This window comes from Panulirus ornatus, chromosome 42 (assembly GCF_036320965.1).
Source record: "Panulirus ornatus isolate Po-2019 chromosome 42, ASM3632096v1, whole genome shotgun sequence".
Taxonomy (NCBI): domain Eukaryota; kingdom Metazoa; phylum Arthropoda; class Malacostraca; order Decapoda; family Palinuridae; genus Panulirus; species Panulirus ornatus.
In genome coordinates, this window is record NC_092265.1 from 26,053,065 (window position 1) to 26,068,132 (window position 15,068).

General features: G+C 43.7%; 1 protein-coding gene across 2 annotated transcripts in view; it reads right to left on the minus strand.

The window, feature by feature from the left end:
• Window positions 1-15,068, minus strand: part of LOC139761990 (colorectal mutant cancer protein) — a 245,792-nt gene that overhangs the window by 202,633 nt on the left and 28,091 nt on the right. For both annotated transcript variants that reach the window (XM_071686767.1, XM_071686769.1), the window contains exon 2: window positions 6,594-7,329. In XM_071686767.1, the coding sequence (XP_071542868.1) occupies window positions 6,594-7,180 (587 nt within the window). In that variant the 5' untranslated portion in view covers window positions 7,181-7,329. The remainder of the gene's footprint in view (window positions 1-6,593; window positions 7,330-15,068) is intronic.

Here is a 15,068-nt window from a genome sequence, read left to right on the forward strand (position 1 = left end):
AACCCTACAATCAGAAATAGCTAAGTCTAACTCTAAGAAACTGGGAATCCCGTTTAGATGTCGAAATTTCTTTTCTTTCGAACAGTTGGTCTGTTTATACAAAGGATTGATTCGTCCTTGTATAGAGTACTGCTCTCACATCTGGGGTGACTCTAGCTCTGCATTCTTACTTGAGAGAGTTGGGTCGAAAGCAGTTCGACATATAAACTCCCCCAGAACTTGACAGGCCTGCCATACACCGCAATGTTGGCTCACTTTCCCTCTTCTATAGGCATTACTGGTTTTGCTCCCGAGAGTTAGCTGCTTGTGTGCTCCCGAAATTCTGTATGATAGCAGATAAAATTCGAGATGGGGAAAACTATCATAAGAAGTGAGGACTTTTTATGAAGATTAAGGTGTGTGTGTGTGTGAGTAGGTAGAGAGGATGAGGAGTTGTTCCAGTTCCAGGTGAAGGTGGGTCTAGAAAGCTGAGTAAATGTGAATAACAGTAAGGTTATTTGGTTTTGCACTGGACAGCTTAGTTGAAGTACAAGTTTGAATGGAGTAAACTTGGTGGAAGTGAAATGTTTTGATACCTGAGAGTTATCATGGCAACGAATGGAACCATGGAAGCTGAAGTGATCATAGGGTGGGTGAGGGGCTAAAGTCCTGGGAGCATGGAGAAATGTGTGAAAAGATAGGTCACTGCCTGGAAAGGTGAAGATGGGCAAATTTTGAAGGTATTATAGTCCCAACGGTGTTATATGGATGCAGGACATTGGCTACATTCAAGAATGTACGGTAGAAGGTGCATGCGTTAGAAATTAAATGTTTCAAGACAATACATGATGTGGGGAGGGTTGATCGATTATGAAATGGTAGGGTAAGAAAAGATGTTTAATAAGAAAAGCATGGTTGTAATAGTTGAGAGTTTGCTGAAATGGTTTGAACAGATGAAGATGAGTGAAGAGAGGTAAACAAAGAAGGTATATACGTACATGTATCAGAAGTGACAAGAAGGGAAAAACCAAACAGGAAACGAAAGGATGGAGTAAAATAAATTTTGAATGCACAGGGCCTGAACATGCCGGAAGGAGTAAGGCTTGCACGGGATAGAGCGAAATGGAGTGATGGGGTATATAGGGTGCGACGTGTTGTCATTGGGCTGAACCAGTGCATATGAAGCATCAGGGGGAACCACGGTCCTGATTGTGGATAAGGGGCTGTGGTTCCGGTGCCTTACTCATGACAACTTCGCCTGTTTCTGCCGCTATCCCGCTAAGTTGTCATCACCTCTTTCGATAAGCAGTTCCTACCACCTCTAACTACCATGTCACAGATCATAACAAATCCAAAGAAATGAAATTAAGAAGGATTTTCTCTCATCTACTGGACAACCTGCACCTGCAAGGCCCTCGAGGTGGCTGCTGTGAACAGTCAGTCGTCCTCACAACACTACAGACCAAACATTGAGGCAAAGATGAGAACGTACTCTGAAATGCGCCTGACTTGTGGGTAATGGTCTAACGGTCAGTTAGCAGCTCATGGCGATCCACGTAATTTAAGGCTGTGAGACACAACACAAACTACTTCCACTCTATAAGGTTGGTATCATGAAAGAACAAAGTCTCGAATTTGCAGTTCGAAACCCGTTACACAAAATGGGAGAAATCTATAATAAAATAATTAACATGTGGTACTTTTTGGGAAGTATCCTTGTGTGATTTGTCTAGAAAACATCACCTTATGGCCCATCTTCACGTTCCTACTAGTATCTAATATACACAAACCGTGGTAAATACAATGAGAAACTAAATTTTTCTGCATTAAAATTAACCTAACCTAACCTAACCTAACCTAACCTAACCAGAAAAAAATTAAATGAAAAACTTGGAGACAATGCAATCAGCGACCACAATCATCATAGTCTGACCATCAATGATGGAGGAGCCCAGTACCTTTCTCCTGTTTGCCCAAGGCCACAGTTTGGTCATCAATGATTTGGATTGTAACAATGAATGGAGAGAACCTTTGCGGAAGTGTTTTAGATACTTCGAAATGAACATGGTAGCGAATAGAACCAGTGAAAATTAGGTGAGCCATAGGCTGGGTGAAGGGTGAAGACCCTGGGTGCATTGAGGAATGTGTGAAAAAGAGGCAAAGATATTTGATGGTATAGAGATGGGTGATTATTGGTGCATATGCACCTGGGCATGAGAAGAAAGATCATGAGAGGCAAGTGTTTTGGGAGCAGCTGAATGAGTCTGTTAGTGGTTTTGATGCACAAGACCGGGTTATAGTAATGGGTGATTTGAATGCAAAGGTGAGTAATGTGGCAGTTGAGGGAATAATTGGTATACATGGGGTGTTCAGTGTTGTAAATAGAAATGGTGAAGAGCTTGTAGATTTATGTGCTGAAAAAGGACTGGTGATTGGGAATACCTGGTTTAAAAAGCGAGATATACATAAGTATACGTATGTAAGTAGAAGAGATGGCCAGAGAGCGTTGCTGGATTACGTGTTAATTGATAGGTGCGCGAAAGAGAGACTTTTGGATGTTAATGTTCTGAGAGGTGCAACTCGAGGCATGTCTGATCATTATCTTGTGGAGGCGAAGGTGAAGATTTGTTGGGGTTTTCAGAAAAGAGGAGAGAATGTTGGGATGAAGAGAGTGGTGAGAGTAAGTGAGCTTGAGAAGGAGACCTGTGTGAGGAAGTACCAGGAGAGACTGAGTACAGAATGGAAAAACGTGAGAACAAAGGAGGTTAGGGGAGTGGGGGAGGAATGGGATGCATTTAGGGAAGCAGTGATGGCTTGCGCAAAAGATGCTTGTGGCATGAGAAGCGTGGGAGGTGGGTTGATTAGAAAGGGTAGTGAGTGGTGGGATGAAGAAGTAAGATTATTAGTGAAAGAGAAGAGAGAGGTATTTGGACGATTTTTGCAGGGAAATAATGCAAATGTGAGGGAGATGTATAAAAGAAAGAGGCAGGAGGTCAAGAGAAAGGTGCAAGAGGTGAAAAAGAGGGCAAATGAGAGTTGGGGTGAGAGAGTATCATTAAATTTTAGGGAGAATAAAAAGATGTTTTGGAAGGAGGCAAATAAAGTGCGTAAGACAAGGGAGCAAATGGGAACTTCAGTGAAGGGGGCTAATGGGGAGGTGATAACAAGTAGTGGTGATGTGAGAAGGAGATGGAGTGAGTATTCTGATGGTTTGTTGAATGTGTTTGATGATAGAGTGGCAGATATAGGGTGTTTTGGTCGAGGTGGTGTGCAAAGTGAGAGGGTTAGGGAAAATGATTTGGTAAACAGAGAAGAGGTGGTAAAAGCTTTGCGGAAGATGAAAGCCGGCAAGGTAGCAGGTTTGGATGGTATTGCAGTGGAATTTATTAAAAAAAGGGGGTGACTGTATTGTTGACTGGTTGGTAAGATTATTTAATGTATGTATGATTCATGGTGAGGTGCCTGAGGATTGGCGGAATGCTTTCATAGTGCTATTGTACAAAGGCAAAGGGGACAAAGGTGAGTGCTCAAATTACAGAGGTATAAGTTTGTTAAGTATTCCTGGGAAATTATATGGGAGGGTATTGATTGAGAGGGTGAAGGCATGTACAGAGCATCAGAATGGGGAAGAGCAGTGTGGTTTCAGAAGTGGTAGAGGATGTGTGGATCAGGTGTTTGCTTTGAAGAATGTATGTGAGAAATACTTAGAAAAGCAAATGGATTTGTATGTAGCATTTATGGATCTGGAGAAGGCATATGATAGAATTGATAGAGATGCTCTGTGGAAGGTATTAAGAATATATGGTGTGGGAGGCAAGTTGTTAGAAGCAGTGAAAAGTTTTTATCGAGGATGTAAGGCATGTGTACGTGTAGGAAGAGAGGAAAGTGATTGGTTCTCAGTGGATGTAGGTTTGCGGCAGGGTTGTGTGATGTCTCCATGATTGTTTAATTTGTTTATGGATGGGGTTGTTAGGGAGATGAATGCAAGAGTTTTGGAAAGAAGGGCAAGTATGCAGTCTGTTGTGGATGAGAGAGCTTGGGAAGTGAGTCAGTTGTTCTTCGCTGATGATACAGCGCTGGTGGCTGATTCATGTGAGAAACTGCAGAAGCTGGTGACTGAGTTTGGTAAAGTGTGTGAAAGAAGAAAGTTGAGAGTAAATGTGAATACGAGCAAGGTAATTATTAGGTACAGTAGGGTTGAGGGTCAAGTCAATTGGGAGGTAAGTTTCAATGGAGAAAAATTGGAGGAAGTAAAGCATTTTAGATATCTGGGAGTGGATTTGGCAGCGGATGGAACCATGGAAGCGGAAGTGAATCATAGGGTGGGGGAGGGGGCGAAAGTTCTGGGAGCCTTGAAGAATGTTCGGAAGTCGAGAACATTATCTCGGAAAGCAAAAATGGGTATGTTTGAAGGAATAGTGGTTCCAACAATGTTATATTGTTGCGAGGCGTGGGCTATGGATAGAGTTGTGCGCAGGAGGGTGGAATGTGCTGGAAATGAGATGTTTGAGGACAATATGTGGTGTAAGGTGGTTTGATCGAGTAAGTAATGTAAGGGTAAGAGAGATGTGTGGAAATAAAAAGAGTGTGGTTGAGAGAGTAAAAGAGGGTGTTTTGAAATGGTTTGGTCATATGGAGAGAATGAGTGAGGAAAGACTGACCAAGAGGATATATGTGTCAGAGGTGGAGGGAACGAGGAGAAGTGGGAGACCAAATTGGAGGTGGAAAGATGGAGTGAAAAAGATTTTGAGTGATCAGGGCCTGAACATGCAGGAGAGTGAAAGGCGTGCAAGGAATAGAGTGAATTGGAACGATGTGGTATACCGGGGTCGACGTGCTGTCAATGGATTGAACGAGGGCATGTGAAGCGTCTGGGGTAAACCATGGAAAGTTGTGTGGGGCCTGGATGTGGAAAGGGAGGTGTGGTTTCGGTGTATTATTGCATGACAGCTAGAGACTGAGTGTGAACGAATGGGGCCTTTGTTGTCTTTTCCTAGCGTTACCTCGCACACATGAGGGGGGAGGGTGTTTTTATTCCATGTGTGGCGAGGTGGCGATGGGAATAAATAAAGGCAGACAGTATGAATTATGTACATGTGCATATATGTATATGTCTGTGTGTGTATATATGTGTATACATTGAGATGTATAGGTATGTATATTTGCAAGTGTGGACGTGTATGTATATACATGTGTATGTGGGTGGGTTGGGCCATTCTTTCGTCTGTTTCCTTGCGCTACCTCGCTAACGCGGAAGACAGCGACAAAGCAAAATAAATAAATAAATATAGTAATCCCGACGTGGTTGCATGATTGTGAGGCGTGAGTTCTAGTTGACAAAGTACAGGAAACGATGAAAGTGTCAGAAATGAAATGTTTGAGGACAATATTTGGTGTGAGGATGGTTGATCGAATAAGGAATCATAGGGTAAGAGAAAGGTGCGGCAATGGTTGGGACATATGAAGAGGATGACTGCGAAGATAACGTAAAGGACATACATGTCGGAAGTGGAAGGAAAAAAGGAAAAGGGGAAGTTGTAATTTGTAAGACTAAATCTCTTTTAACTGTAGGGTGAACCTCACTACTCTAAGATAATGGTGACGCTGTAAATATAAAGGGAAATCATTTGAATATTCGATAAAGCCTTCAACTAAAACAAGCACTGTACTTAAAAGTCCTTATCTGTTATGTGCATCCGATCAACTACAAGAAATCTCCCAGTCACGAGGTAGCTTCCAAATTATATGATGAAGTTCTCAGAAGTAAGGAGGAGTTCTATGCACCTGTAAGGCTGTAAATTACTGCATGTAGTCTGAGCAACAACTTTAAATTCAAGCCTAAAGCTGTAATTTTTGTTGTGTTGAGAGATTACCCAGCTGTCAGCTGAAGCTTTCTGACATACGAAGACCTTACCTGTAAAATAAAGCCAGCATCTTACACCCTAACCGGAAGCTGAAGACTCTAATTACGACATTCTGAGGCCCCTAACAAAAATCTGAAGCCTCTAGCTGCATGTTGAAGACCTACGTTATAATCTTAAGCCCCTAGCTGCATGCTGAAGACCTACGCTATAATCTCAAGCCCCTAGCTGCATGCTGAAGACCTAAGCAATAATCTGAAGCCTCTAGCTGCATGCTGAAGACCTAAGCTATAATCTCAAGCCCCTAGCTGCATGCTGAAGACCTAAGTTATAATCTGAAGCCCTTAGCTGCATGCTGAAGACCTACGTTATAATCTCAAGCCCCTAGCTGCATGCTGAAGACCTACGCTATAATCTCAAGCCCCTAGCTGCACGCTATAATCTCAAGCCCCTAGCTGTATGCTGAAGACCTAAGCAATAATCTGAAGCCTCTAGCTGCATGCTGAAGACCTAAGCTACAATCTCAAGCCCCTAGCTGCATGCTGAAGACCTAAGCTATAATCTCAAGCCCCTAGCTGCATGCTGAAGACCTACGCTATAATCTCAAGCCCCTAGCTGCATGCTGAAGACCTAAGCTATAATCTGAAGCCCCTAGCTGCATGCTGAAGAAATAACCTGAAATCTGAAGCCCTTCGCTTTCAAGTGAAGTCTACTTTACCAGGTGTTAGTGGAAGACCTTAACACAAGGCTTACCTAGTGATGTAGCCGTCCCCGTCCGTGTCACAGGCGTTGAAGAGCGCCTTCATCTGCTCTATCTCCTCCGACCAACTCGACTCAGGAGAAGAGGTTCTTTGGTCCGCGCTGCCCGTCTCCAGCTGCTGCTGCTGCGGCTGTGATTGGTGGTGTTCCCAGTAGCCCAAGGCACAGCTGACGGGGGACAGCTGTTGTTGCTGCTGCTCCCACAAGCTTCTTTCTGATGGTGACGGGCAGCCTGAGGAAGTCATTGCTCGCGGGCGAACGACACGGACGGGATCCTTCGCCGGGGGGCTCACGAATCGCTGGTGCTGGACGGACGTCTTGCGTTTCTCAGGCAGGGGAGGCGGCGGTGACTCAATCCAGCCGCCTGTTGTCATGATTCGAGGCCCTAGGACTCGCACATCTCTCCCTGGCGATACGCTACCCGAAACGACATCGGAGAGCAAATAGTCTGAGGACGAGGGGCAGCCGGAGGTGGATTCGGGCCCGTGGCAGGAGGAGGCCGGGGAGAGCGACCTACCACAGCCTTGGTCACAAGGGCAGCTACACGAACCCTGGCTCTCCCCACTGCCAGACCCGGACATATCTCACCGCTCATTTGCCCTAGCGCCCACCTACAATGTGACTCAACTCGACCCACTACATTATTCATTTGCTTCACTGCCGAAGTTCGACACTGTTCACCATTGTAAGCGTCCTGACAGCACTTCACACACCACTTTTACTGTGAACCCTGAAAAAAAGAGCAAAATTAAGTGTTTCCTTACAATAGCTACATATTTGTGGGGTTGCATATGATCTGAATATATTCTGACCAATTAGTATTACCTTGTGGAATGCAGAAAGATTAACAGGGAACAACCGATCGAATCAAGTGAATAAAAAACTTTATCCTTGTATGTACATAACACATAAGGTAAATATATGTATATAACACATAAGTTTATTATATAATGTATGTACACAACAAATAAGGTTATATGTACATAACACATAAGGTTATAATATAATGCATGCACAAAACACATAAGGTTAAAACATAAAACATACAAGAAGAATATGATATTATCATCGAAAACCATAACAAAATGCAGCTGGTGTTAACTCATTGAAATTTTATAATTCATTCAAAAAAAAACTTATTGACAGCAGAAAATTTCAGGAAGGTTAGATACCACAGTACGGTAAGGGAGAATAACATTCACAGTACGATGAGGGAGAATACCGTTCACAGTAGAGTAAGGGAAAATATCATCCACAGTACGGTGAGGGAGGATACCATCCACAGTACGGTAAGGAAGGATACCATCCACAGTACGGTAAGGGAGGATACCATCCACAGTACGGTAAGGAAGGATACCATCCACAGTACGGTGAGGGAGGATACCATCCACAGTACGGTAAGGAAGGATACCATCCACAGTACGGTAAGGGAGGATACCATCCACAGTACGGTAAGGAAGGATTTCTATCCACAGTGCGGTAAGGAAGGATTTCTATCCACAGTGCGGTAAGGGAGGGTACCATCCACAGTACGGTAAGGGAGGATACCATCCACAGTACGGTAAGGAAGGATACCATCCACAGTACGGTAAGGAAGGATACCATCCACAGTACGGTAAGGAAGGATACCATCCACAGTACAGTAAGGGAGAATGCCATCCACAGTACGGTGAGGGAGGATACCATCCACAGTACGGTAAGGAAGGATACCATCCACAGTACGGTAAGGAAGGATACCATCCACAGTACAGTAAGGGAGGATACCATCCACAGTACGGTAAGGAAGGATACCATCCACAGTACAGTAAGGGAGGATACCATCCTCAGTACGGTAAGGGAGAATGCCATCCACATTACGGTAAGGAAGGATACCATCCACAGTACAGTAAGGGAGAATGCCATCCACAGTACGGTGAGGGAGGATACCATCCACAGTACGGTAAGGGAGAATACCATCCACATTACGGTAAGGAAGGATACCATCCACAGTACAGTAAGGGAGAATGCCATCCACAGTACGGTGAGGGAGGATACCATCCACAGTACGGTAAGGGAGAATACCATCCACAGTACGGTAAGGGAGAATACCATCCACAGTACGGTAAGGAAGGATACCATCCACAGTACAGTAAGGGAGGATACCATCCATAGTACAGTAAGGGAGAATACCATCCACAGTACGGTAAGGAAGGATTTCTATCCACAGTGCGGTAAGGGAGGGTACCATCCACAGTACGGTAAGGGAGGATACCATCCACAGTACGGTAAGGAAGGATACCATCCACAGTACAGTAAGGGAGGATACCATCCACAGTACAGTAAGGGAGAATACCATCCACAGTACGGTAAGGAAGGATACCATCCACAGTACGGTAAGGAAGGATTTCTATCCACAGTGCGGTAAGGGAGAATACCATCCACAGTACGGTAAGGAAGGATTTCTATCCACAGTACGGTAAGGGAGGATACCAACCACAGTACGGTAAGGAAGGATACCATCCACAGTACAGTAAGGGAGGATACCATCCATAGTACAGTAAGGGAGAATGCCATCCACAGTACGGTGAGGGAGGATACCATCCACAGTACGATGAGGGAGGATACCATCCACAGTACAGTAAGGGAGAATACCATCCACAGTACGGTAAGGGAGGATACCAACCACAGTACGGTAAGGAAGGATACCATCCACAGTACGGTAAGGGAGGATGCCATCCACAGTACGGTAAGGGAGGATACCATCCACAGTACGGTAAGGAAGGATACCATCCACAGTACGGTAAGGGAGGATACCATCCACAGTACGGTAAGGAAGGATTTCTATCCACAGTACGGTAAGGGAGGATACCATCCACAGTACGGTAAGGAAGGATACCATCCACAGTACGGTAAGGAAGGATACCATCCACAGTACGGTAAGGAAGGATACCATCCACAGTACGGTAAGGGAGGATACCATCCACAGTACGGTAAGGAAGGATTTCTATCCACAGTGCGGTAAGGGAGGGTACCATCCACAGTACGGTAAGGAAGGATACCATCCACAGTACGGTAAGGGAGGATACCATCCACAGTACGGTAAGGAAGGATTTCTATCCACATTGCGGTAAGGGAGGGTACCATCCACAGTACAGTAAGGAAGGATACCATCCACAGTACGGTAAGGGAGGATACCATCCACAGTACGGTAAGGGAGGATACCATCCACAGTACGGTAAGGGAGGATACCATCCACAGTACGGTAAGGAAGGATACCATCCACAGTACGGTAAGGAAGGATACCATCCACAGTACGGTAAGGAAGGATTCTATCCACAGTGCGGTAAGGGAGAATACCATCCACAGTACGGTAAGGGAGGATACCATCCACAGTACGGTAAGGGAGGATACCATCCACAGTACGGTAAGGAAGGATACCATCCACAGTACGGTAAGGAGGATACCATCCACAGTACGGTAAGGGAGGATACCATCCACAGTACGGTAAGGAAGGATACCATCCACAGTACGGTAAGGGAGGATACCATCCACAGTACGGTAAGGAAGGATACCATCCACAGTACGGTAAGGAAGGATACCATCCACAGTACGGTGGGGGAGGATACCATCCATAGCACGGGAAGGGAGAATACCATCCACAGTACGGTAAGGGAGGATACCATCCACAGTACGGTAAGGAAGAATACCATCCACATTACGGTAAGGGAGGATACCATCCAAAGTACGGTAAGGAAGGATACCATCCACATTACGGTAAGGGAGGATACCATCCACAGTATGGTAAGGGAGAATACCATCCACAGTACGGTAAGGGAGGATACCATCCACAGTACGGTAAGGAAGAATACCATCCACATTACGGTAAGGGAGAATACCATCCAAAGTACGGTAAGGAAGGATACCATCCACAGTACGGTAAGGGAGGATACCATCCGCAGTACGGTGAGGGAGAATACCATCACAGTACGGTAAGGGAGGATACCATCCACAGTACGGTAAGGGAGAATACCATCCACAGTACGGTAAGGGAGAATACCATCCACAGTACGGTAAGGAAGGATACCATCCACAGTACAGTATGGGAGAATACCATCCACAGTACGGTAAGGAAGGATACCATCCACAGTACGGTAAGGGAGGATACCATCCACAGTACGGTAAGGAAGGATACCATCCACAGTACGATGAGGGAGGATACCATCCACAGTGCGGTGAGGGAGGATACCATCCATAGAACGGTGAGGGGGATCCTGTCCTATTCCCATTCCCATTCCCTTAGTCCAATCTTCAGTAACGTACTCTTGGAATACTTCGAGACTGAGATTCGAACTTCTATGAGAAAACATTATATAATTAGGTTTATATAGTTGATGATGTGTGCTTGTTATACCCATCTTCCCAAGATTGTGGTGTTTTCTTTAATGAATTAAATAACATTTACCCCACCATCACATTCAAGACAGAATGGGAAAAACAGATACTGATGACAAGGGAATCAGATCACTCATTCTTTAAGATGCACAGGAAGCCTCCTGTAAAAATGCTTGTAGTTTTGTATATTTTCAACAGCATTACGAATATGTAATGACATAAGTCTGGTAGACGAATGAAGTCATATAAGACGTGTCTTTAGGCAGTTATGTTATCCTAAGTGGTTTGTGGATAAGGCTTACTGGAAAGCCAGGAAGACATCTTAGGCATTTCGTAAGAAAAATGTGGAAAATGATAGGTATAAACGTTTGATGTTGCCGTATTCTCCTAACTTAGCTAGTGTAGGACAAATACTAAAAAACAGTATCTTAATGTTTCCTTCCAATACAATAACACTATCAGTAAGACCGTAATTAAAAGTGCGCCAAATTATTAAAAAAATTGTAGTGTTTACGCCGTCAAATGTAAGGCATGTAAAGATGTATACATTGGCCAGACCGGTTAAACTGACTGAGAGATGCTATTGGCACAGTCATGCAGTACGTAAAGGTGACTATAAGAAAGCAATCGCTAAACACTGTCATGAAAAGGATAACCCTGCAGATTTTAACAACCCAGTCACATTGCACACCTCACATGATTATACTACCCATAATGTCACTGAATCTGTCTTATTGCTAACCCTAAGAACTTAAATTTGTCCCCAGGCAATTTTAAAGCACATCCTATAATCAACCAAATCATTATGAAAGATTTAACAAGACGCGATAATACAAGAAAAGTAGCTGAACACGCATCTCTCTACCAAGGCCAACCACCTCTAGAAAACCTCCTTAACCAAAAGGTACCCCCGCCCCCTCCCCACTTTCCCTTTAACGGTGGAGCCAATGTATCCCTTGGCATGACGGTAACAGAATGTTTCCGCGAAATATGTCGTGCACTGTGTATTGAAAAAACACGTTAAACAAAATTATCGAACTGTGATTTCACATTCATGAATATCAAGTACAAGCGTGATGATGATCATATCAACCATGTGTATATATATATATATATATATATATATATATATATATATATATATATATATATATATATATATATATATACTATCCCTGGGGATAGGGGAGAAAGAATACTTCCCACGTATTCCCTGCGTGTCGTAGAAGGCGACTAAAAGGGGAGGGAGCGGGTGGCTGGAAATCCTCCCCTCTCTTTTTTTTTCAATTTTCCAAAAGAAGGAACAGATAAGGGGGCCAGGTGAGGATATTCCCTCAAAGGCCCAGTCCTCTGTTCTTAACGCTACCTCGCTAATGCGGGAAATGGCGAATAGTACGAAAGAAAAAAGAAATATATATATATATATATATATATATATATATATATATATATATATATATATATATATATATATATATATATATTTCATACTATTTGCCATTTCCCGCATTAGCGAGGTGGCGCTAACAACAGAGGACTGGGCCTTTGAGGGAATATCCTCACCTGGCCGCCTTCTCTGTCCCTTCTTTTGGAAAATTAAAAAACCAAGAAGGGAGGATTTCCAGCCCCCCGCTCCCTTCCCTTTTAGTCGCCTTCTACGACACGCAGGGAATACGTGGGAAGTATTCTTTCTCCCCTATCTCCGTGGCACAATATATATATATATATATATTTTTCTTTTATTATTATTATTATTATTTTGCTTTGTCGCTGTCTCCCGCGTTAGCGAGGTAGCGCAAGGAAACAGACGAAAGAATGGCCCAACCCACCCACATACACATGTATATACATACACGTCCACACACGCAAATAAACATACATATATTTTAACTTTCTAAAAATGGGAAACAGAAGGAGTCACGCGGGGAGTGCTCATCCTCCTCGTAGACTCAGATTGGGGTGTCTAAATGTGTGTGGATGTAACCAAGATGTGAAAAAAGGAGAGATAGGTAGTATGTTTGAGGAAAGGAACCTGGATGTTTCGGCTCTGAGTGAAACGAAGCTCAAGGGTAAAGGTGAAGAGTGGTTTGGGAATGTCTTGGGAGTAAAGTCAGGGGTTAGTGAGAGGACAAGAGCAAGGGAAGGAGTAGCAGTACTCCTGAAACAGGAGTTGTGGGAGTATGTGATAGAATGTAAGAAAGTAAATTCTAGATTAATAGGGGTAAAACTGAAAGTTGATGGAGAGAGATAGGTGATTATTGGTGCATATGCACCTGGGCATGAGAAGAAAGATCATGAGAGGCAAGTGTTTTGGGAGCAGCTGAATGAGTCTGTTAGTGGTTTTGATGCAGAAGACCGGGTCATAGTGATGGGTGATTTGAATGCAAAGGTGAGTAATGTGGCAGTTGAGGGAATAATTGGTATACATGGGGTGTTCAGTGTTGTAAATGGAAATGGTGAAGAGCTTGTAGATTTATGTGCTGAAAAAGGACTGGTGATTGGGAATACCTGGTTTAAAAAGCGAGATATACATAAGTATACGTATGTTAGTAGGAGAGATGGCCAGAGAGCGTTATTGGATTACGTGTTAATTGACAGGCGCGCGAAAGAGAGACTTTTGGATGTTAATGTACTGAGAGGTGTAACTGGAGGGATGTCTGATCATTATCTTGTGGAGGCTAAGGTGAAGATTTGTATGGGTTTTCAGAAAAGAAGAGTGAATGTTGGGGTGAAGAGGGTGGTGAGAGTAAGTGAGCTTGGGAAGGAGACTTGTGTGAGGAAGTACCAGGAGAGACTGAGTACAGAATGGAAAAACATGAGAACAATGGAAGTAAGGGGAGTGGGGGAGGAATGGGATGTATTTAGGGAATCAGTGATGGATTGCGCAAAAGATGCTTGTGGCATGAGAAGCGTGGGAGGTGGGTTGATTAGAAAGGGTAGTGAGTAGTGGGATGAAGCAGTAAGATTATTAGTGAAAGAGAAGAGAGAGGCATTTGGACGATTTTTGCAGGGAAAAAATGCAACTGAGTGGGAGATGTGTAAAAGAAAGAGACAGGAGGTCAAGAGAAAGGTGCAAGAGGTGAAAAAGAGTGCAAATGAGAGTTGGGGTGAGAGAGTATCATTAAATTTTAGGGAGAATAAAAAAGATGTTCTGGAAGGAGGTAAATAAAGTGCGTAAGACAAGGGAGCAAATGGGAACTTCAGTGAAGGGCGCTAATGGGGAGGTGATAACAAGTAGTGGTGATGTGAGAAGGAGATGGAGGGAGTATTTTGAAGGTTTGTTGAATGTGTTTGATGATAGAGTGGCAGATATAGGGTGTTTTGGTCGAGGTGGTGTGCAAAGTGAGAGGGTTAGGGAAAATGATTTGGTAAACAGAGAAGAGGTAGTAAAAGCTTTGCGAAAGATGAAAGCCGGCAAGGCAGCAGGTTTGGATGGTATTGCAGTGGAATCTATTAAAAAAGGGGGTGACTGGATTGTTGACTGGTTGGTAAGGTTATTTAATATATGTATGACTCATGGTGAGGTGCCTGAGGATTGGCGGAATGCGTGCATAGTGCCAGTATACAATGGCAAAGGGGATAAGAGTGAGTGCTCAGATTACAGAGGTATAAGTTTGTTGAATATTCCAGGGAAATTGTATGGGAGGTTATTGATTGAGAGGGTGAAGGCATGTACAGAGCATCAGATTCGGGAAGAGCAGTGTGGTTTCAGAAGTGGTAGAGGATGTGTGGATCAGGTGTTTGCTTTGAAGAATGTATGTGAGAAATACTTAGAAAAGCAAATGGATTTGTATGTTGCATTTATGGATCTGGAGAAGGCATATGATAGAGTTGATAGAGATGCTCTGTGGAAGGTATTAAGAATATATGGTGTGAGAGGCAAGTTGTTAAAAGCAGTGAAAAGTTTGTATCGAGGATGTAAGGCATGTGTGCGTGTAGGAAGGGAGGAAAGTGATTGGTTCTCAGTGAATGTAGGTTTGCGGCAGGGGTGTGTGATGTCTCCATGCTTGTTTAATTTGTTTATGGATGGGGTTGTTAGGGAGGTGAATGCAAGAGTTTTGGAAAGAGGGGCAAGTATGAAGTCTGTTGTGGATGAGA